At 39.8% G+C, this 23,572-nt stretch overlaps 1 protein-coding gene across 4 annotated transcripts in view; it reads right to left on the bottom strand.

Moving 5' to 3' along the window:
- SLC12A8 (solute carrier family 12 member 8) overlaps positions 1 to 23,572 on the bottom strand; it is a 130,082-nt gene that overhangs the window by 5,300 nt on the left and 101,210 nt on the right. For 3 of the 4 annotated variants that reach the window (XM_005547929.5, XM_074033263.1, XM_074033264.1), the window contains 4 exons: positions 22,495 to 23,137; positions 6,862 to 6,959; positions 6,208 to 6,325; positions 104 to 164 (listed from right to left, as the gene is read on the bottom strand). In XM_005547929.5, the coding sequence (XP_005547986.3) occupies positions 104 to 164; positions 6,208 to 6,325; positions 6,862 to 6,959; positions 22,495 to 23,137 (920 nt within the window). The remainder of the gene's footprint in view (positions 1 to 103; positions 165 to 6,207; positions 6,326 to 6,861; positions 6,960 to 22,494; positions 23,138 to 23,572) is intronic. The other variant, XR_010584636.2, reaches the window with a different exon arrangement.

Raw genomic sequence — 23,572 nt, 5'->3', positions numbered from 1 at the left:
CCACAATCTAGGCCCAAGCCCAGCCACGAATGGAACACCCTTGGCACCTCCCAGGACTCTGGACACTCATCCATTCTGGTACTGGCTCCACACTGGCACAGACCTGCAGGAGGGGAGCAAGAGAGACCTCATCCACCGGAAAAAGCTGAAGTTGGAGGCTGATCCTGCAGGGAAGACATACACATAACCATTTTTGAAGGTTCTACATACGCATCTAGAAGCTCAGTTTTAATAGGGTGAATGCACACCCCAGTACACACACACGCACAGAATTAACACAAATGTTTTCCTTTTTCAGTCTAACCAAACAATATTCATTGTAATCCTCCAATGACAGCAGCCTACTAAGGACTTTTACTCATGTGAATCTTTCAAAAATTTATTTCTAAACTCCAAAATCACTCCCAAAAAACTGGATAAAGTGCTATAAGGAAAAATGCAGAAGACTTGCTAACTTTAGTTCTAGCAATTAAAAAACTTTGATAATTTTTTAAGACTCATACTGACAAGTGTTGAATACACGCTATGAAATTTTCTACTAGACCATACAGTCATTGAGAATAGGGAACATGTCTTTTTCATCCTTATAATCATCACAGTACCTCATGGGATGTGGAACGTAAGAATTTTTTAACAGGTGTTAAGTGAATCAAATAGTTCCACATGTAGAAACGTTAGAGCTGAAGTTTGAAGTGACACTGTTATTGATTCTAGCCAAATAATCCTGACATCAAACACACTGATTAGAATAGGGTTCATCAATTGATAAAAATCCATCCCTCCTTTGGTGTAGGTTTAAAAAAATTCACATAGTAAATTATATATAACTTTAGAGAAACAAATCAAATGTGATTTTAGAAAATGCTTTTCTAAATTATACATACATATGATTGCAAATTGATTGACCAGATAATGTTCAATATACGATCAGGAAAATCGCATTATTTTAAGAGGCTTATGTTAGAATCTCCACAAATATCAACAGTATGCAGCTGATAACATGTTTCCTCAATATAATTTAGGCCCTTATGGCTAAAGGGATGATAAATTTTAGATCTGCATTTGCAATTGCAAAAAGAAGATTTCTAATATATTTTGAGATAGTCAGAAGGAAGAAAATAAACATAAACATTTTATTAACTCACCCTACTTAAGTGTGATAATTTAGATTCTAAATTATTTGAATTTTACATGGACATTGGCCTGAAATTTGATTTCATGTTTTCCTATGAATAGATTTCTAGGAAATATTGAAATTTCTTAAGATTAAACTACTTTTTGAGAAATACAGAAGCAATCACTGAAGTAATCACTGTTAATTAAAATACATTCTATCCATGAAGTCAGCTAACATAAGGACCTCTTCTTAACATTACTGTTTTTCTAAATCAGTATTTTTAATACACACGACTTAAAATGTTTGAAGTGCATTTCTTTCAAAGTGTTTGAAGTGCATCAGACTATTCTAATTATTCTAATTCTAAAGAACCTTTTCTTTTTTTTTTTGAGTCGGAGTCTTACTCTGTAGTGCACTGGCTTGATCTCCGCTCACTGCAACCTCCAGCTACCGTGTTCACGCCATTCTCCTGCCTCAGCCTCCTGAGTAGCTGGGATTACAGGCGCCTGCCACCATGCCTGGCTAATTTTTGTATTTTTAGTGGAGATGGGGTTTCACCGTATTGGTCAGGCTGGTCTTGAACTCCTGACCTCGTGATCTGCCCACCTCGGCCTCCCAAAGTGCTGGGATTACAGGCATGAGCTACCATGACCCTTTTTTTTTTTTTTTTTTTAAGTTTGTCTAGATAGTTATGGGCCATTTGATTTAGTTAGTAGTTGTAACAAGTTGCTTTATTTTAAATTGGGGCGTCGTAGAATTTTGCTGAAAAGGGTTCTCTAATGTATTTTTAAAGAGCTTTATTATTAAGGAATAATTGATATGCAATAAACTGTGTATTGACTATATTTTCTTGTTTTCTATATTCTGGATGCTCGGGCATTTTGGATCTTGATCCTGGAGGGTCTAGCTAATTCCCAGATACTGAATAGCAAACAATTCTCCAGTGGGTGGGCTTTTGATATACAAACCAACCAATCCAGGACCCTCTCCTTAATGTGGTTCTTTATCAAACTCTCCCACACCAAGCCAACATTACCCCTGCCCTAAATCACACCAGGACGAGACAACTATAGTTCATCCCTATAGCCCAGAGTCTGCTACTATTACTCAAATTATTCAATCCTAACCTTACACAGTGTACTTACCCTGCCTTGCTCATTCCTTTTCACAAAAACCCAAAAAAGGCTCTAGGCCATGATCTCCCCTCTTCCTCTTCTGCCCCATGACTGACCCTGGTCCATCCCCACCTGGCCTTGCATGTCATGCCAAACCTCCTGTTTCTAATGATCTTCCTCCTTCATGACAGTCATTTCCAGGTCTGTGTGTTTTACCACATCTGATTAAAACAAATCCTAGGTACATCTGCAGAACAAACTGCATGTAAAGACAGTCCATGACTTGCAATTATTCTTTATGATTGGTTTATCAGGACATAATCCCATCATTAAGTCAAGGAGTATATTTAAAGTATACAATTTGGTCTGTGTGTGTATATGTGTGTATGTGTATATACACATGTGTTTGTCTAGATAGTTTGTCTACATGTGTATATACACATACATACATCTAACCATATATACACTGTGAAACCATCATATAAGCAAGATAATGAACATGTCTAGCACCTCCAAAAGTTTCCTCAAGCTACTTCATAAGATCTCTCTCCCATATATCCTTACTCCACTCCCATTCAAAAGTATCCACTGATCTGCTGTCACTATAAATTAAACCCAGTCTCACAAGTGTTTTTTGAAGCTCAGAAGTCCTTAATTTTTTTTTTTTTTTTTTGAGACGGAGTCTCACGCTGTTGCCCAGGCTGGAGTGCAGTGGCGCGATCTCGGCTCACTGCAAGCTCCGCCTCCTGGGTTCACACCATTCTCCTGCCTCAGCCTCCTGAGTAGCTAGGACTACAGGCGTCCGCCACCGCGCCCGGCTAATTTTTTGTATTTTTAGTAGAGACGGGGTTTCACTGTGGTCTCGATCTCCTGACCTTGTGATCCGCCCGCCTCGGCCTCCCAAAGTGCTGGGATTACAGGCTTGAGCCACCGCGCCCGGCCAAGTCCTTAATTTTGATAAAGTCCAATTTATAAATGTTTTTATGCTTTTGTTGTATTTAAGAAATCTTTGCTAACTAACAGTAGCAAAGGTTTTTCTCTTACATTTCCCTCTAGAAATTTTATAGGCTTAGGTTTCACATTTAGTTCTAATATCTATTTTGAGTTATATTTTTTTATGGTATGATATATGGGTGGAAGCCTACTTTCTGCATATGGCTTTCCAGTTGTTTCAGTGCCATTTGTTGCAAGACTATTCTTTCCTCCCACTGAATTAACTTTGAATCTTTTTCAAAAATCAGTTGACCATATATGTGTGGGTCAGTTTCCGAATCCTCTACCCTGTCCATTGATTCACATGTCTAGCTTTTCCACACCATACTGTCTTGATGACTTTAGCTTTTAAAATCAGTCTTGAAATCAGAAAGTGCAAGGCTTACAACCTTATTCTTCTTTTACAAAATTGGTTGGGCTATCAGGTCCTTTGCATTTCCATATAAATATTCTAGAATCTGATTGACAATTTCTATAAAAAGGCAGCTGAGATTTCGACTGGGATTATGTTAAATCTATATAAAAATTTGGAGATACTTGAAATTTTAAGAATATTAAGTCTTCCAATTCATGAACATAGTATATCTCTTCATTTATTTCTTTAATTTACTCTTTAGTTTTTTTTTCAGAAACGCTTTGTAGTTTTCCTTTTCTCCTCTGTAAATATGGTGAATTACATTGATTAAATTCAAATGCTAAATGAACCTTGCATTCCTGGAATAAACCCACTTGATCATATTGTATTATTCTTTTTACATATTATTGCATTCAATTTGTTAAAATTTTGTTAAGAATTTTTGCATCTATATTCATGAGATATGTCAGTCTATAGTTTTCCAAAGAGTTTTTATAGAATGAGTATTTTTTCTTCCTTAAAGGTTTGGTTGAATTTATTAGTAAAGCCATCTGGGCATAGGCTTTTCTCTCTGGTAAGGTTTTTAATGACCAGTTTAATTTCTTTAAGAGATGACCTGAATAGCCCCATATCTATTTCTTCTTGAGTGAGCTTTGATAGTTTGTATGTTTCAAGGAATTTGTCCAATCCATCTAAGTTGTCAATTTATCAAGAGAAAGCTGTTTATATTATTCGTTTATTTCACTTTTAATATCTATAGGATTTCTAATGATATCATCTCACTCATTCCTGGTATTGGTAATTTGTGCTTCTTCTTTTATTCTGATCAGTCTGGCTAGAGGTTTATCAATTTTACTGATCTTCTAATATAATCAGGTTTTTGCTTTATTTGCCTTCTCTATTTTTTTCTGTTTTACATTTTATTAATTTCTACTCTGATCTATTCTGATTTATTATTTCCTTTTCTCTTCTTACTTCAGGTTTAATTTGCTCTTCTTTTTCTAGTTTCTTAAGTTGGATGTTAGGATCATTGATTTGCAAATGCTCTTCTTTTCTAATGTAAGCATTTGATGCTATAAATTTCCCTTAGCTACATCCCACAATTTTGCTGTTCCATTTTCACTTTTATTCAGTTCAAGATACTTTGTAATTTCACTCTGCTTTCTTCTTTGAATCATGGATTATTTATTTTCTGTATTTTAATTAGGGTTATGTAATATTCTTTAGTTTCTAAATATTTGGGGATTTTCTTTTCTTTTTTTAAATTTTTTATTTAGGAGACAGAGTCTTCTTATTTTGCCCAGGCTAGCCTCAAACTCCTGGCCTCAAGTAATTCTCCTGCCTTAGCCTCCCAAATAGCTGGTGTGTGCCAACTGTGCCCGGCTTATTGAAGGATTTTCTGATATCTTTCTGTTATTTATTTCTAATTACTCCCCCCTTTGGTCAGAGAGCATACTCTGTTTTTGAATGGACTTGAATACTTTTAAATTTATTGAAATGTTTTTTATGTACTAGCATATAGTCTCCCCTGGTAAATGTTTCATGTATAATTGAAAAGAACGTATATTCTGCTGTTTGGGGGTAGAATGTTCTCTAACTTCAATTAAGCCAGGTTTGTTGATAGTGTTATTCAAGCCTTCTATAGACTTACTGATTGTATACTTACTGGTTTTATCAATTATTAGGAAAGAGGTATTGAAATCTCTGACTACGATTGTGAACTTATCTATTTATTCTTGTGATTCTATCAGGTTTTGGTTTGCGTATTTCAAAGCTATGTTTTTAAGTGCATAAATGTTAAGGTTTGTTATGTCTTCCTGATGTGTTTTTCCCTTCAGCTTTATGAAATGACCCTCTTTATCCCTGTAATATCCCTTTCTCCAAACTCTACTTTGCCTAATGTTAATATAGCTACCCTGGCTTTGTTTTTCATTAGTGTTAGCCTGATATATCTTTTTCCATCCTTTTACTTGTAATATGTTTGTGTCTTTATATTTAAATGAGGATTCTTATAGGCAGCATATAGTTGGGTCATGCTTTTTCATTCAATCTGACAATCTCTGGCATTCAATTAGGGTGTTTAGACCACCCATATCTAGTGTGATTCTTGATATGGTTGGGATTACATATACATAAACCATCTTGTCATTTGTTTTTTGTTTGTCTCATTTGTCCTTTATCATCTTTTTCTTTTTTTTCTGCCTTATTTTGATTACTTTTTATCTCCTTTATTGGCTGAACTATAACTGTTGTGTTATCTTAGGTTGCTTTAGGGTTTATAGTATACATTTTAAATTTACCACAATCTATCATCAAGTGATGTTATAGTATTTAACAAAGTATAAGAAACTTACAACAGTATACTTTCATTTCACTCCTGGCTCTTGTACTGTTGTTATCCATTTTACTTCTACATATCTTATAAACCTCATACTAAGTTATTATTTTTATTTGTAATCATTCATATGCTTGTCACAGTTCTCCTCCTAGACTATAAACTATTTGAAAACGGGATTCACATATGAATCAGTGTTGGCATTCAATTGACATTCAAAACTTTTTTTGTTGTTTCCCATGAATGGTAAAGAGAATGAGGGAACCAGTGGCAAAATGGCTCTGCTGCTTACCAAGGTGAAGCCCTGGACTAGCCCGGCCAATGTAGAAATACACGATGGCAGCAACACCCATGTTAACCAGGGTATACACCCACTGTATCACAAACATGATGAGAAGGGACCCGACAGCCTGTGAAAACAGAATAGGAAGAGCAAATCACCTAATGGCTTTCTACATGGTAAGCAAGCCACAAGGCTAATGTCTTCAGCAACATTCCCTCTCAATAACTTCTGATCACTGTAAAAGTCTGAATAACTGAAGTTTATGAATAATTCAAAAAACCTCATTTAAGCAGATATTTGGGCAGATACCCTCTGAAAATAACTCTTTAATTAAAACTATCAATTAGATATTTTATCTTACCTCCTTGTCCCATTCTTCCCTACAAATTAGGATGAAAGTATAACTTAGTGTACCTTAAAATTTAGTAACCCAGAAGTTATCATAGACAATTATTTAAAAAGGAAATTATTGATTAAAATAAGCAGTTCATTGAATGTAATCTTGCCATATGTAGTCTCATCTAAATTCTAATACAACAGGCAATTAAATCACATTGCTTCTAATTAGGCCCTCCATCTTTCCTCCCCCTCAGCCCAAGATCACATATGTGTCCACCTGAACTCTGTCCCAAGAACAATTGAGATCGAGATGAAGTTACTCACCCCCAACAGGGAGACCCAGGGGTTGCACATGTGGGTATAGAAAGAAGTTGATCTTCTCAAGATATCTTGTTCTTGGAGCCTGGACTTCAAGAAGAAATCTAAAAAATAGCCAAAGATTTGGCTGCCAAATTGCTATCAACCCTCTACTATTTTTTAGGAGAAAATACCTATGAGCTCGTCTTCCCCAGTTTTGTAACTTAGCCTGAAAGACAACTCCCAGGGCTTGCTCTTGGAGGAGGAAGAAAGAAGTGTTTATGGCCTCCTCCCACCAGCCAATGATCTGAGAAAGAAAGGAAAGGGAGAGACAGAGTGGAGAGGAAGGTCCTCTGATGCCCAAGGCACATCTGTCCAGATATGTCATCTGGGGGGAGGGAATTGGAAACTCAGCTTTCCCCTCTTTTTCGGATGTAAGGGGTTAGAGTGGGAGAACTAGACATCTGGTATTCTTGGCTCCCAGGTGTGACCACTGGGACTGCTAGGGCAGGTTGGCTTTTGTCTAATGAGAGATGGTCTTTGCTACCTTCTGACTCTGAAGGTTAGCTCATGTTCGACTGGTCTCAGGTATCGACCAGAAAGTGATGAAGCAGAGAGATGGAGGGAGAATTGCTCCTCTGATTCCTTCCTCTGGCAATTGAAATGCCTGAGGGGAAAGGGGCCCAGCAATAAGCAAATGCATAGTCCTGCCTCATCCTTTCAGGCACAGCGGGCTTCTCAGAGCTATGCCATGTTCTATTTGGCTCTGCATTCTCAGTTTACAGCTGGTTCCAAAAGCACTCAATTTAAAAAATAATAATTTTTTTTAATGTCAGAGTTATGAAGTTTGGGCTTTTAGTGTAAGCCTCACCCAAATAGTGTACACTGTACCTATTAGGCAATTTCTCATCTCTCAATTCCCATCTCACCATCCCACCCTCCTACCTTTCCAAGTCTCCAGTGTCTATTACTTCACAATCTGTGTCAATGTGTACACATTATTTAGCTCCCACTTATAAGTGAAAACATGAGGCAGTTGACTTTCTATTTCTGCAGAAGTGCTCAATTTAACTATGAAAATGCATCTAGATTGTTTAACAATATGGTCTAATCACCATGAACACACAATAATGTTTCAAACAAATGATATGTTGGATTAACTTCACGGTATGTTTATACTTCATTTCAACACTAAAACTTCAGGTGTTCTCAACTTCATAGTTTGTTGCTCAGGAAATGCAGTAGAAAGCTCCCTACATAGCCCTTCTCTGTTCTCCAGTATCAAATTCCTGCTTCAGCCAAACTGTCTTGACTGTGCCATCTCCTCCGCCCGGTCCTTCCTTCTTCACTACAGTCCAGAACCTGTCTCATATACCAGAGTTTTCCCCACCTCAACCACCCCTGATGTGTTGGTTCCTGGAATCTCTCTGGGATCCACAACTCATGAATCCCCTACCCCTCTGCTTATCTAACTCTTATGCATCCCTCAGGTCTCAGCTCAGTTATCACTTCCTCGGGGAAATCAGCCCCCACAGGAAAATCTAAATATAGTCCCTCATACCATTAATATTTTCTTATGACCCATTTCCTTCACAGCACTTACCATCATTTGTAGTTGTATACGTATTTACATGTTTCCATGCCCACTGGATTATATGCTTCATGGGGGCAGGGTCCACATCCATCTTGAGCCTAGGGCTTGGCATGCAGCAGAACTCACTAAGTATTCCTAGACCAAGTCTCCCATCCTCTCTGGTCACTGTGGTTTTATGACCTAGCCCCTTTGAAGCACATGCCATCAGACTATTTCACACCCTACCCTTTATCATTACAGTCTTTTACCAACTTGTCATTCTTCTCTTGCTTGTTAAATATTTCAGCCCCTGGCTCACCATCTTTTTCTCTATCAGCATCCATTGTCATCCTTGGTGACTTCTATAAAAACAACTCATCCAAGGCCCTGCTTTCTCGATTCCTTGAAATCCTCATGCTAATAACATTTTCTTTCACTCATCCCAACCATCGACTCCCTTAGCTGCACTTGCGCTGTGCCATTACCAGTAACCTTACACTTCCTAAATCATGACTTTAAGCAATCTACTCTCAGCCCATAACCTCCTTTAAAAACAATATTAAGCTCATTTGCTCTGCTGTTCCTCATTCCAACCATTCATAGTCTACAGAGGGACCTTTAGATGATTTGCCTTAGTATGTTTTTTATTTCCATCACCTACCTCCCACTTTCCCTACCTTCTTACCTAGCTTAGGTTCCACCATCTAAAACTATCAGCATTCCCTTACATACACATCTGCTCCCATGCTTCAGCATTACTCAGCAGCCTCATACCTAGGCAACTCATTCTACTCTCTGGTGGAACAAATTTACAAGCTCTCTTCTCCAAAGAGAACTTTTCATGTTCTCTCATCACCAAATCAGCCAATTCACTTGCATCTATACTCTCTATTCTGCCTTCCTTTCTTTCACAGTGGATGAACAGCCTCTGATCCTAAGACCCATCCCTCCACTTGTGCCGTGATCCCATCCCTTTTGGCTTGTTCAAGGACTTTGTTTTCACATCATCAATTTTTCTATCCCCTACTGAATCATTCCCATCAAATACAAATACACTGTCATCTCTCCCACCTAAACAAACGTCTACAGGTCACCCCTAGTTATTGCCCTATTTCTGTGTCTCCCTTATAGCAAACCTCCTCAAAAGAATTGCCTATGCAGTCTCTATATCCCATTATTTCCCCAACCCACTCTTAAGATTGTATCCACTTTTCCACTAAAACTACTCTTACCAAAGTTGCCAATGATTTGAATCTTTTCAAAATCTGTGGTCAACTCCTAGTCCTCATTCCGTTTGATCTTTCAAGCAGCATCTGATACATGTGATCACTTTCTCCCTATTGAAACACTTTCACCTCTAAGATGCCTCACTCTCTTGATTTTTCTATGTCACTGCCCACTCTCTCAGTCTTCTTTGCTGACTCGCCTCCTCCTTCCAGCCTGAAAATATTGGACTATTCCAACATTCTGTCTTCAGCACTCCTTTTTACCATGTATACCCACTCCTAAGAGATTTCTTCTAGTCCCATGGCTTTAAATGCTACTGATATATTGATGACTCCAAGTTTATATCATCCTTGACCTCTCCCTTGAACTTAAGTTGTGAATAGTTCATTGTCTTCTCAATATCACACATTAGTTGCCTAATAAGCACCTTAAATTTAACATGACTAACACAGAAATCTATTCACCTCAAATCTTCATTTGAATAAATAATACCACCATTTACACAAACATGTAAGATTCATCCTGACTCCCTTCTTTCTCTCACAGTTATACTTATTCTGTCCATAAACCTTGTTGATTCTACTATCAAAATATATGCTGAATACAATCACTCCTCACTGCCTCCATTGCTCCCGTCCTAATACAACCCACTTTCATCTTTCATCCATTTACTGTAGTGGGCTCCTGTGGTACAGACCACAGCTAGAGAGTACAGTTCCCAGGATTTCTCACTGTTAGGTGTAACCATGTGACTAAGTTCTCAGCAACAGAATGTGAACAGAAGCAGTAAGTGCCACTTCTGGCCCAAGGTCTTTAAGAGAACGTGTGCCTCTTCTCTGTGCACTTTCCCCTTCCTCTGCCTTAAATCTGAATGTGGTAACTCAGTCTTGACTGTGCACATGACTAGGTTCGAAGGCAGAGTGAAGTCGTACAAATGGCAGGAGCCTGGATCCCTGAGTGGATGCATGGAAGAGAGCCTCCCACGGAGTTGGAACACCCTTCTTGCACTGTAATGCAAGTAAATAACATTTTTTGGTTATTTGTTTAGCCTACCCTAATTAATATACCTCCAAATTGGCCTTGGCTCTCTCTCTTACCTCTAAAAGTCACTGATCTTCTTAAAGCCTGACTCTGGTCACATTGTAGCTGTAGCTAGAACTTTCCGAGCCTTCCATCACACTCACAATGGCCCACATGGCCCTATACAGCGCTGTCCCCCACTTTCCTCACTGGACTCTTCTCACCTCTCTTCCCTGGCTCACCGCTCTCCAGTCACTACTGGGCCTCTGCCATTCTTGATGAGTTGCCAGTCTAATTACCACCTGGACCTTTTTACATGCCAGTTCCTCTACCTGGAACTCTTCTTCTACCTCTCTGCATGGCTCACTGCTTCATGCAATTCAGTTCCCCATTAAAATATCATCTTCCCAGTGAGATCTTTTCTAATAAATCTATCTGAAACAGTGCATCTTCCTCCCCACCCTGGTCTCTCTTTATCCCATTACTCCACTTTATTGTTCTTCATTATACTTATCACTTATTGACATCACAGTGTGTATTTGCTTGTTTATCAGATGTCTTCCCCTACTAGAATGTAAGCTCTACAATAGCAAAAACCTTCTATGTCTATTCAGCATGTTTCCCCAGCACTTAGGACAGTGTCTGGAATGTACAAGGTGTTCCATAAATGTGGGTAAATGAATAAATCATTCTATACCTTGAGAAGACTTCATCCTCTCAACATCTATTTGCATTCATCATGTGCCTCCAAGTATTATGCTTATCTTTTTATACATCTACACCTTCAGGGACAAGGACCCTCTTTTATATTCTAAATGCCAACTCTAGGCATTTAGAAGTTTGTATATAGGAAGCGCTCGGTAAAAGTCTCCTTAATAATTACGGATTAAAATAAAGTCTGCAAGATTGATCTGAATGGATGGCTCTAGTACTTTTCAAAAAATAAATTCTGTTATGATTGCCATTAATTAAATCATATAGTTTTAACAATTTAATTAAATTGGTTGTTATTGTACTTATCACTTATTGACATCACAGTGTGTATTTGCTTATTTATCATATGTCTTCCCCTACCAGAATGTAAGCTCTATAACAGCAAAAACCTTCTATGTCTATTCAGCATGTTAAATTGTGAAGTTTTAACAATTTAATTAATGGCAATCATAACAGAATTATTTTTAAAATTGTTTAATTTTAACAATTTAATTAATGGCAAACATAGGCTTAGTAAAATACAGTTGCCCCCTTGGTTGTTAAGAAGGAACACTGGACTGGGCACAGTGGCTCACACCCATAATCCCAGCACTTTGGGAGGACAAGGCTGGCACATCACAAGGTCAGGAGATTGAGACCATCCTGGCCAACATGGTGAAACCCTGTTTCTACTAAACAAAAAATATAAAAAATTAGCTGGGCATGGTGGCACGTGCCTATAATCCCCACTACTTGGGAGGCTGAGGCAGTAGAATTGCTTGAACCCAGGAGGCTGAGGTTGCAGTGAGCCAAGATTACGCCACTGCACCGCAGCCTGGGCAACGGAGGAGGAGGAGGAGGAGGAGGAGGAGGAGGAGGAGGAGGAGGAGGAGGAAGAGGGGGAGGGGGAGGAGGAGGAGGAGGAGGAGGAAGAAGGAGAAGGAGGAGGAGGAGAAGAAGAAGGAGAAGGAGAAGAAGGAGGAGGAGGAGGAGGAGGAGGGGGAGGAAGAAGAATAAGGAGAAGGAGGAGAAGGAGAAGAAGAAGAAGGAGAAGGGCTGGGCGCGGTGGCTCAAGCCTGTAATCCCAGCACTTTGGGAGGCTGAGACAGGCGGATCGCGAGGTCAGGAGATCGAGACCATCCTGGCTAACACCGTGAAACCCGTCTCTACTAAAAAAATACAAAAAACTAGCCGGGCGAGGTGGCAGGCGCCTGTAGTCCCAGCTACTCGGGAGGCTGAGGCAGGAGAATGGTGTAAACCTGGGAGGCGGAGCTTGCAGTGAGCTGAGATCCGGCCACTGCACTCCAGCCCGGGTGACAGAGCAAGACTCTGTCTCAAAAAAAAAAAAAAGAAGAAGAAGAAGGAGAAGGAGAAGGAGAAGAAGGAGAAGAAGAAGAAGGAGAAGGAGAAGAAGAAGAAGGAGAAGGAGGAAGAGAAGAAGGAGGAGGAGAAGGAGAAGGAGAAGAAGAAGAAACACTATTCACTATTGGTTAAGAACTTACATTTTTGCCTTTCTCTGATATCTGTCACCTATTCAGCTCACCCTTTTACAACACTTGATCTTATACAACCTCAATTTTACTGAACCTAAAGGGAATTTTGTGTGCGTGTGTGTGTGTTCTGAGGAACTTGGGCAGAAGTAGTAGGAAAGGTTTGTCCTCTAGGCAGCCACAATGGTGTTTTATATATCAGCAATGTAAGGGAGAATTTATGCGAAGATGCCCAATGACTCTTTGAATAGGTACTATGAAATAGACAATTATTCATAATTCTGAATAGCTAGGGTTTCAAAACTCTTCCAAAGTGACTAAAGGAATTTTTTTTCTCATCTCAAATTTTGCTAGAGAAAGCAAGTTGTACAAACTTGTCAAGGGGGCAGGGGACAGCTTCTCATGCTAGAAATACTAGGAAGTTACATCAAGCCTCTACTCATAAACAAGCATGCATCGTGCATGTTAAAAATGTCAAACATAACAAATATAATGCAAATATTAAATTGACTTTTAAAATCTAGTGATATGTATAAGTTCTATATTCACAGCAGATATAAACACTTTAAGCATAAAGGGGGAAACCCCAATTATGTTAATTTTTAAATAATAAATGTAAGTAATTTTATAGAAAGTACTTAAACATTAAACCCTCTGTGAAAATTCACTTCATATCTTTATCAGAATAAATAAACACGTAGTTCTAATTAGCATGTATAAACTGATAATGTATATTGCCATAGTACACACAGAATCATGTTTAAAATCCCTGTGGTATTTTATCTTGTTGATGTTATAATTTGCTTAACCACTTAATGCTGAGCATTTAGGTTATTTCTAATTTGTCATTAGCACAAACAATGCAGCTATGACAATCTTGTACATATTTTTTGGTTTGTTGTTTGGCTGATTTGGGGTTGTTTCCTTGACAAACGTTTCCCTCAAATAGACTTACTAAATCAGGGCAATTAAACAGTTTTGTGTTTCTTGTTACATCTTGAAAGATCATTCTCCACAAAGAATGAACCAGAGGGACTTCTAGCCATGGCAGTATGAAGAGGTCAGTGAATCTTCTCCACACACATACACACAAAAGATTATACTAGACAAAATAGTCCAAAACAGTTACTTCAGAGCTCCAGAAATTTACCAGATGAAGAAAACAAATTGAGAAGTATTTATTTTTCAAAAATGTCTAAAGCTGAGGGTAAGAAATATGAAAGCCTGTGGCCTTCTTGCCTAAGCTGCTCCCATTCAGCATGGAGCTGGTCAGAAACCAGCAGTTTGCTGTCAACGGGGCAAACTTGATTTGAAGCCAGGGCAAAAGGCTGTGGCTTTATATGCTAAATATGATGACCACAGTAGAAAAATGAATGGGGAAAATCCTTGCTAGCCTGAAAGTGCAGACCCAGCTAGGGTGAGCAGAAGACTAGCAGAAATCTAATGGGGGAGATCCTGGAAATGAGAGCACCATAGAAAGACTAGATAACCTCCCCACATTTCCCTGGATGACTAGAAAACTATGCCCATGCCTGGGGAGGCCTGAAAGAACCTGGCAAAACATAAAACCCAGAGGAGACTGGGGAACTAATTGGATCCAACTTTGACTGCTTCCCAAATGACACACAGATCCACTGGCAGAGAGCAGAGCCTTAAGGGCTATGCAGACAAAGGGGGCAACCTCCTAGCAAACCAGGCTAAACAAATAAAAATAAGAATAAAAAGCAGACTAACGATATCAGCAGCCACACACCACAGGGGAGGCAGATGCCACCGTTTAAATCCAGGCAATTTACTAAAATAAACAAAAAACGAAAAACTCAAAAATATATATCAGAATAAAGATACATTATTTAAATTGTCTAGTTTTCAACCAAAAATTATAGGACATGCAAAAGTCCCAGAAAACTGTGATCCATGCTCAGGAAAGGAAAACGTAAGTAAAAGAAACTGAGTAGGTTCACATATTGTATTTAGCAGACAAAGACTTCAAACTTCAAAACAGCTGTTAAAATATGTTTAAAGAATTAAAGAAAAATATAATGTTAGTGAGAAAAAATTAGGATGACAATGACTTTAAAAATAAAGAATACCAATAGAGAAATATAAACTATAGGCCAGGTACAGTGGCTCACGCCTGTAATCCCAGCACTTTGGGAGGCTGAGGCATGCAGATCCCCTGAGGTCAGAGTTTGAGACCAGCCTGGCCAACATGGTGAAACCCCATCTCTACTAAAAATAAAAATTAGCTGAGCATGGTGATAGGCATCTGTAATCCCAGCTACTCAGGAGGCTGAGGCAGGAGAATCACCTGAACCCAGGAGGTGGAGGTTACAGTGAGCCAAGATGATACCATTGCACTCCAGCCTGGGCAATAAGAGCAAAACTCCATCCAAAAAAAAGACAGACAGAGAGAGAGAGAGAGAGAAATATAAACGATAAAAAATAACCAAATGAAAACTCTACAGTTAAAAAATACACTAACAGAAATGAAAAATGTACTAGATGGCAGAAGACTTGAGATGACAGAGGAAAGAATCAGTGAACTTGAAGACAAAAATAATCCAAAGTGAAGAACAGAGAAGGAAAGGTGGAAGCAAAAGAAAGAGAGTCTCAGAGGCCTAATGGGATAATGTCAAGTGTATCAACAAATATGTAATGGGAGTCTCACAGGGACAGGAGAAAAAGAAAGGCCAGAAAAAATATTTGAAGAAATATTAGCCAAAAACTTCCCAAATTTGATGAAAAACTTTAATCAATAGGAAAGGAATGAATCAATTGATGTTGCCTCTAGAAATGTGTACATACACCTAATTATCACAAATCTGCTATTTTATTTTTTTATAGCTTAATAGATATGCACTTATATATGTATTTATTATTATTATTATTTAAAAATGGAGTCTCACTCTTATTGCCCAGGCTGGAGTGCAATGGCGCGATCTCAGCTCACCGCAACCTCCACCTCCCAGTTTCAAGGGATTCTCCTGCCTCAGCCTCCTGAGTAGCTGGGATTACAGGCATGTGCCACCATGCCCGGCTAATTTTTGTATTTTTAGTAGAGATGGGGTTTCTCCATGTTGGTCAGGCTGGTCTTGAACTCCTGACCTCAGGTGATCTGCCCACCTTGGCCTCCCAAAGTGCTGGGGTTACAGGCATGAGCCACCATGCCCAGCTTAATGATATCTTAAAGATGATTTAATTTATGTTCATTTAATCAATATCATGGCCTAGTTCAAAACAAATACTCATTGCAAGTGGTGGCATACACATTGTGTAGTGGTTAAGAGCACAGGTTTGATAGTCAGATTGACCTGGGTTCAAATTCTGACTGTCTCATATCATGAGCAAGTGTTTAACTTCTCTGAGCCTCAGTTTTATCATCTGTAGAAAGAACAATGCCTAAATCTGGGATCCAGTGAAATAACTCATATTAAAGGCTAATCTCAGTGCCAGGCACATAGGATGTGCTCGATAAGTGCTGGCTATTTTTAGCTACTAATAATACTTAACAATAAGAATTCATTTGTTGACTCGACATGAATGAGTGAGCATTGATTTTTCAAATGTTAAACTTTGTATTTATCTCACCTGACATCTTTTCAGTAAAATCTAGATTTTGGACCTTCCTGTTTTTAAAAATAATATGCTTTGGAAGGTATGCTTTTATCAGTTGTGTTTGTAAGAATAATTGTTTCCTTCTGTGACACTGTGTTGTACAAATGTTTTTTATTTCTATTTAATCAGATACCTTGTCTTTGATGACGTCTACACAGTCAGAAATATCTCTCTTGCACAGCTGTTGTAAATAAAGAATTCTTGTGTACATAAGGCATAAAATACAGCCTCAAGTTAATTTTTAAAATCCATGCTCTCAGGAATATTTATTTCATCGTGATTTGATTATTACTATTTTATAGCATCTGGTTTGTCAACGATTAGGTTCTTGTAATAGTTTAACTCTTTCTATTTGATCAATGCTTCAACGTTTTAGCCAATATTTGCTCAATTGCTCATCAATTAAAGTAGGCTTTACTGAGTGCTACATTACGTGTACTGTGTGGGAATATGGTGATGAGTACAGAGGTGAAAAGACAGTTCGCAAACAAAGGAATCTGACAATCTAGTGGCAAACAAATGAGATTAATATTTATTTCCTTAAGATAGACAAATAAACCTAAAGACAAACGTGTAAACAAATATGACATAAATATGATGTGATATAAATATAATAGTTTATATTACTAATATGAATCAAATGCTATGGTTGCACAGTGGAAGACATCACAGAATCCTTCTCCAGAAGAGGCAAAGTGGGTGTTAAAAGTCAGATGGATTTGAAATGATGTCAGAGTTTTCCAGATGGAGAAGGGGGAGGTGAAGCAATCGGAGGAGGCAGAACAGGGTGTATGAAGGCAGGAAGGAATAAGAACATGGTGTGTTTAGGATATCAGTTTGGGTGAAAGTGGAACATACAGTGCATGGGTTGTCATGAGAAGGGTGGCCAGGAAGGTAGGTTAGGGCTGGATTGCGAAGAACCTTGCATCGCACACACAATCTGGGACTTCACATGGAAGGGGTTAGATTCCAGCAAGGGTTTTTAAGTAAGAGACACATGATGAGAGTTTTATTTTAGAAAGATCATTCAGTGGGCAGCATGAAGGAGAAATGGGATGGGGGAGCATTTTGGAGACTTAGGAAGAGTCCAGGTACAAGATGATGAGGGTCTGCACCAGAGTAAAGACAGCAGGGAGTGGGAGACAGGGAATGGTCAGCAACACCTATGACGTTTCTAAGACTAGGCAACTGGACAGCCACCACTTCCTTGATTAAACATTGCAGACTGTTCATGTCTCTCCTGAAAACCCACTGAGAAGACAGAAAAGGAATGAGACAGACATAAACCCACAAACACAAAGAGAATGAGAGAGGAAAAATAAAAATAAGCCCTGGAAGATGGAAAGGTGACAGTGGTGACAGACTGAGCACAGCAGAGGAGAATGAGCCCTAGGGCCTCCAGAGAGGGTGCTAACAGGGAGCAGCCCAGTTCACTCTGGCAGACCAGGTTCAGGACCACAAAGCACCACAGCCCAAGCAGTGGTGCGGTGTAGGGGGCTGATGGGAGGTCTATATTTGATGTACACCAAGATCCTTTTCTCTGCCTATGAAGCCAAGTAACAACCCTTCTGTTGCCCAATTCCCTCCCGAAGGGGGCTTTCCTCTGAAACAATCAAGCCAGAGAGTGCCCAAGCTTGGCACAGCAGGCACAGCAGGCACAGCAAAGAGTGGGGAAATGGAACTTGGAGCCAGGGAATTAAAAGCACATCTATACCCTAAACAGTGGGACCCCTCTCCAACTCACTCATCTCATCCTGTTCCCAGAATGCAAGTACCTATCTGTGTGTCCCTCGAGCAAGGGATTACAGAACCCTCCTCTAGAGGAACATACTGAAGAGTCCAAGAGAAAACCTCTAGATATTCACATTTGGGGGGTCCTCCAGTAAAAAGTCTAGCCCACTCCTCCTTATTCTACAACAAGGTGCCCCAATGAACAAGCCCTGCTAATGTACAAAGCTCTTCTAAACAGTTTTTTAGTACTTCACTTAAAAAAAAAAAAAAAAAAAAAGACAGAGACAGAGTCCCACCCTGTCACCAAGGCTGGAGTACAGTAGTGAGATGATGGCTCACTGTAACCTCAATCTCCCAGGCTCAAGCAATCCTCTCACCTCAGCCTCCTGAGTAGCTGGAATTACAGGCATGTGCCATCACACTTGGCTCATTAAAAAGATTTTTTTTGCAGACACAGGGTCTCAATATGTTACCTAGGCTGGAGTGTAGTGATGCGATCACCACTCACTGCAGCTTCAACTTCCCAGGCTCAAGCTGTCTTCCCACCTCAGCCTCCCAAGTAGCTGAGACTACAGGCATGTGCCACTATACCTCACCAATTTTTAAATTTTTGTAGTGGCCGGATCTCGCTATGATGTCCAGGCTGGTCTTGAACTCCTTGGCTCAAGCATTCCTCCTGTCTCAGCCTCCCAAAGGGCTGGATTACAGGTGTGAGCCACCGTGCCCAGCCAGTACTTCACTTTTAAGTACAAAAAGAAGTCAAAAGATCAATGGACATTTCAGAAAAAGCCTCCAAGATTTAAAAAAAAAAAAAGAGAGAGAGAGAGAGAGCCCAAACCAAAGAGAAAAGAATTAAAGAAAACAGGAACAGTGAAAGGAACGGAAAAACTTGTTAAAATTATTTTCACTTTTATTTTTAGAGACAGGGTTTTGCTCTGTCACCCAGGCTGGAGTGTGGTGGAGTGATCACAGCTCATTGTAACTTCGAATTTTTGGGCTCAAGAGATCCCCCCGACCTCAGCCTCTGGAGTAGCTGGGGCTACAGGCACATGCCACTATGCCCAGTTAACTTCCTTTTTAATTTTTGTAAATATGGGGTCTCACTATGTTTCCCAGGCTGATCTTGAACTCCTGGCCTCAAGTGATCCTCCTGCCCCAGCCTCCCAAAGCACTGGGTTTACAGATATGAGCCACCATGTCCAGCCTCAGAAAAAAATTTTAAAGGGGGAAGAAAAATAATATTATCAGAGACAGAAGATAAGCCATTGTACCCATAGAACAAAAATAGATGATGTTCAAATTAGGAAAAAAAAAAAAAAAGACAGGGACAAATTAAGATTACAACCAAGAGGTCCTGGAAATTAAAAACTGGATAATTGTGGCATAGACTGATAGTTGCTACCCTATCTCTCCTTTTTTCTTAGGAAAAAAAGAAAAAACACATAATTTTATGTAAAGTAGTAATATGACCAGTTAAAAAACAATTTCTCAGCCTTCTTTGCAGTTTGTTGTAATCACATGACTAAATTCCAACCAGTGAAATATGAGAAGTGTGGAATGGGACTTTTGAGGAAGCCTCCTCCAAATGACTCAATTTAGAGGCTCACCATTTTGCCCTTTTTCCCTCTCCTTTTTCTAGTGCCTGCAATATAAATGTAATGGCATGACCCCAGCAACCACATGTTGGATCACAGAATAATATACTAAGGATGATGGTAAAGAAAATGATAAAGGAGCATGGGTCACTCAGGACCATGGAGCTGCCATGGCATCCAAGGACTGCCCACCTCTGGATCCTTGTGTATGAGCTAGATGAAGTCACTATTATTTTGCAATTTTGTTATCCTCAGTCAAAACTAATCATGATTGATACAACAACCAACCCTTCAAAAAAAATCATTAGAGACTTGGGAGAGAAAATCCATGAAGTATTCCAGAAAAAAAACAACAAATAAATGAATAGGAAAGAGAAAAGAAAGAAAATTAGAGACCCATTTAAGAAGATACAAAATCAAGATAATAGAGTGGGAATGGAGGGATGGGGGTGGGGAATTATCAAATAAAAACTATGTAAAAGCATCAATTTGGTAAGAAATCTCTTGTTTCCTGGATCTGACACAGAAGTGTGGTAACAAGAGGAATTCTAAGACAACAGCTTTGTAGCAGACCTAGCAAACAAACAATCTAGAGTGGAACAGAAAGATGGAGCCATAGGACAGAGGGGAAAAAAGAAAACAATATATTTCTGAAGAATTGGAGCATTTTGAAAACAATGCAAAGAGACATTTGACAGATCTGCCAGAGCATTTAAGGAAAAATGATGACAGAAAATCAAGCAAAGAAAAAACTAAGGCAATTATTAATTCTAGGAAACAGCAAAAGTTGAGCAAAAAAGGAAATGTAATCATAGTGTAACATATGGCTCAGAACTGAGCAATATTTACTTAGTCATGATAACAAGAATGCTAGCTTTTAATTTAATTTAAAAAACTGTGGGATAACTACTCTGGGGCATTAGATAAGGAGAAGTCAGAGTGGCATATACAAGAATTAAATCCAGGCAGGGTGTGGTGGCTCACGCCTGGAATTTCAGCACTTTGGGAGGATGAGGTGGGCAGATCACTTGAGGTCAGGAGTTCAAGACCAGCCTGGCCAACATGGTGAAACCCCATCTCTACTAAAAATACAAAAATTAGCTGGGTGTGGTGGTGGGTGCCTGTAATCCCAGCTACTTGGGAGGCTGAGGCAGGGGAACAACTTGAACCCAGGAGTTGGATGTTGCAGTGAGCTGAGATTGCATCAAATCCTCATTTATCATAAGAGGAAGTCAAAAGACGATGTCAGAAACTGAAATATCAAGAAGTAGCAATGCAAATACATCATTTAGTGACAGATTAACAGAAGAGGAAAATTTTTGGTTCAAAGTAGGATTTTCTGGGAATGGGACTGGAAGTAGAGAAAGGTAAAAGGGGTGGTATAAAAGAGTAGGAACTACTGTTTCTGATTATGTGACTTTTAATATTATTTGGCTTACTAAACCGTACACTTAGTACATTGATTAAAATAAAATAATTTTTAATTTTTAATTAAAAGTTCCTGGCAATTTAGAGGCAAAGAAGGAAAAACAGGTTTCTGGGAGAACGTAAAACACTAGGTTTTTGGGGGCTTGTTTTGTTCTTGTTTTGTTTTTGTTTTTTTTTGTTTTGAGACGGAGTCTCACTCTGTCGCCCAGGCTGGAGTGCAGTGGCATGATCTTGGCTCACTGCAACCTCTGCCTCCCAGGCTCAAGCAATTCTTCTGTCACTGCAACCTCCACCTCCCGGGTTCAAGCAATTCTCCTGCCTCAGCCTCATGAGTAGCTGGGATTACAGGCACCCGCCACCACGCCTGGCTAATTCTTTGTAGTTTTAGTAGAGACAGGGTTTCACCATGTTGGTCAGGCTGGGATTACAGACGTGAGCCACTGTGCCCGGCCAAAACACTATTTTTTAGACACCTCCTTCTATGTCCCTCATCTCCTCCTCTTTGCCCACACCTGTCTATATATAGTTCCAGGGAGAGCATAATGTAGAGGAAAGTACATGGGCCTCAAATACAGACAATACAATGCAGGGTGATGTCCAGCTGTGCAAAGAATCAGCTCAGGGTCTTCTCTGTGACCTCATGGGGACACAAGGTCTTCATTTGTAAAATGGAAAATGCTAATATATATTATATTATATGAAGTAATAGACGTAAAGTACCTGGAATATGGTAGGTCCTTGAAAATACAAGTTCTCACTTTCAGAATTGCTCATGCCCTCTAAGCCTCTCTGTGAGTGTCTCTCTCTCTGCGTCTCTGTGTTTATAGGTTTGAGAAAACAAAGTTTGAGCCACCTTCTTTCCATCGCCTCTTGCCTGGTTTGGGAGGTCTGTCTTCCACAAAGAAAACATATTGCATCCTTGACAGGTAGTTTATCACAACACATTTCCACTTCCCTTGTAAGGAGAGACTGATTTTACTCACACTGGCTTTATACTTCAGTTCATTTTTGAGTGAAAAGAAATTGATATCCAATTACTAGCTGTGGCTCCCAGGTCTAATATACAGAAGTAGATAGAAATTTCTGTTTAAAATCAACCATCTACAACAGAGTAGAATTACAAATAATTCAGCTGATACCTGACTACAATGTTTTAAAATAAATATTGCACAAAATGAACAAGGATTTTAAACCCAGCTATAACTGGTTCACAATAACTGGGTAGATAGGATAATCAGTGGTCATCCCCAAATAAGATGCCCCAGTGTGACACCAGAGCACTCACCTTCTCCACTGGACTCAGATTGGTTGCACAGGTCAGGAACCAGTTGCTCTCCATATGTTCCCCCAAGTTGAGTCTCTTGGCTCTTGGAAGTCTGCTTGTTCCAGCAGGACTCCTGCCCCTCCCAGGAGGCAGCGGGCAACCTGTCAGGTATCTCGACAGGGAAAGGAGGGGGTTTGAGGTCCAAGAGGAAGCTATCTCGTAGGGTCTGCTTGGTGGCCTCCTTGCTTTTCCTCTTCTGACTTTCTGGAGTCCTGTTACCCTCTCCTTGCCTGGGCCGGCTACTCTCAAGCTTTCTGGTTAGCTGGAGGAACTGATCCATGTCCTTGGTGAATTCCAGCAGCGTGCCCTCCAAGACTCTTTGGGCAGGTCCCTCAGAGCCGTAGCTGGGAGCTTTCTCTAAGAGCAGGTGCTCAGAGCAGTGGAGGCCTTCCGGGCCCTCCCTGAGCACTGGCTCAGGCGCCGGGGGCAGGCTGCAGGAACACATGGACAGGGAGAAGTAAGAGTAGTCCACTGCGACATATGTCAGCATGAAGTTGATGGTGACGATGGGGGCCAGAACGTTCACTTGACCCACAAGGACAAAGGCCATGGTCACCAAGCTGGTCAGGCAGATGGCAGCCACAGGTGTTTTGTTTGGCCCCTTCTGCAGCAACAAAAATAACATGCAGGACCATAAAATTTCAGATAGAATGCTTCAGAGATTTCAGAAGTTATAGGCTAGAAACACAATTCATAATGACTCAGCCACTTCTCCCCATGTGATTGTTCATCTATAAACTGAGATAATAGTATCCTAGCCATGGGATTATTGTGAGATCAGAGTTCATGCATGTGAAATGCTTCACATAGACTGATATGCAGTAAGCTCCACAGATATTAGTTGCATTAGTAACTTTATTTTTTGAGACAGGGTCTGGCTTTGTTGCCCAGGCTGGACTGCAGTGGTGTGATGTCAGCTCATTGCAACCTCCACCTCCTGGGCTTAAGCCATCCTCCCACCTCAGCATCTTGAATAGCTGGGACTACAGGTGTACACCACCATGCATGGCTAATTTTTGTGCTTTTTGTAGAGACATGG

This window comes from Macaca fascicularis, chromosome 2, assembly GCF_037993035.2.
Source record: "Macaca fascicularis isolate 582-1 chromosome 2, T2T-MFA8v1.1".
NCBI classification, from domain to species: Eukaryota; Metazoa; Chordata; class Mammalia; order Primates; family Cercopithecidae; genus Macaca; species Macaca fascicularis.
This window is presented reverse-complemented; position numbering and strand designations above follow the sequence as displayed.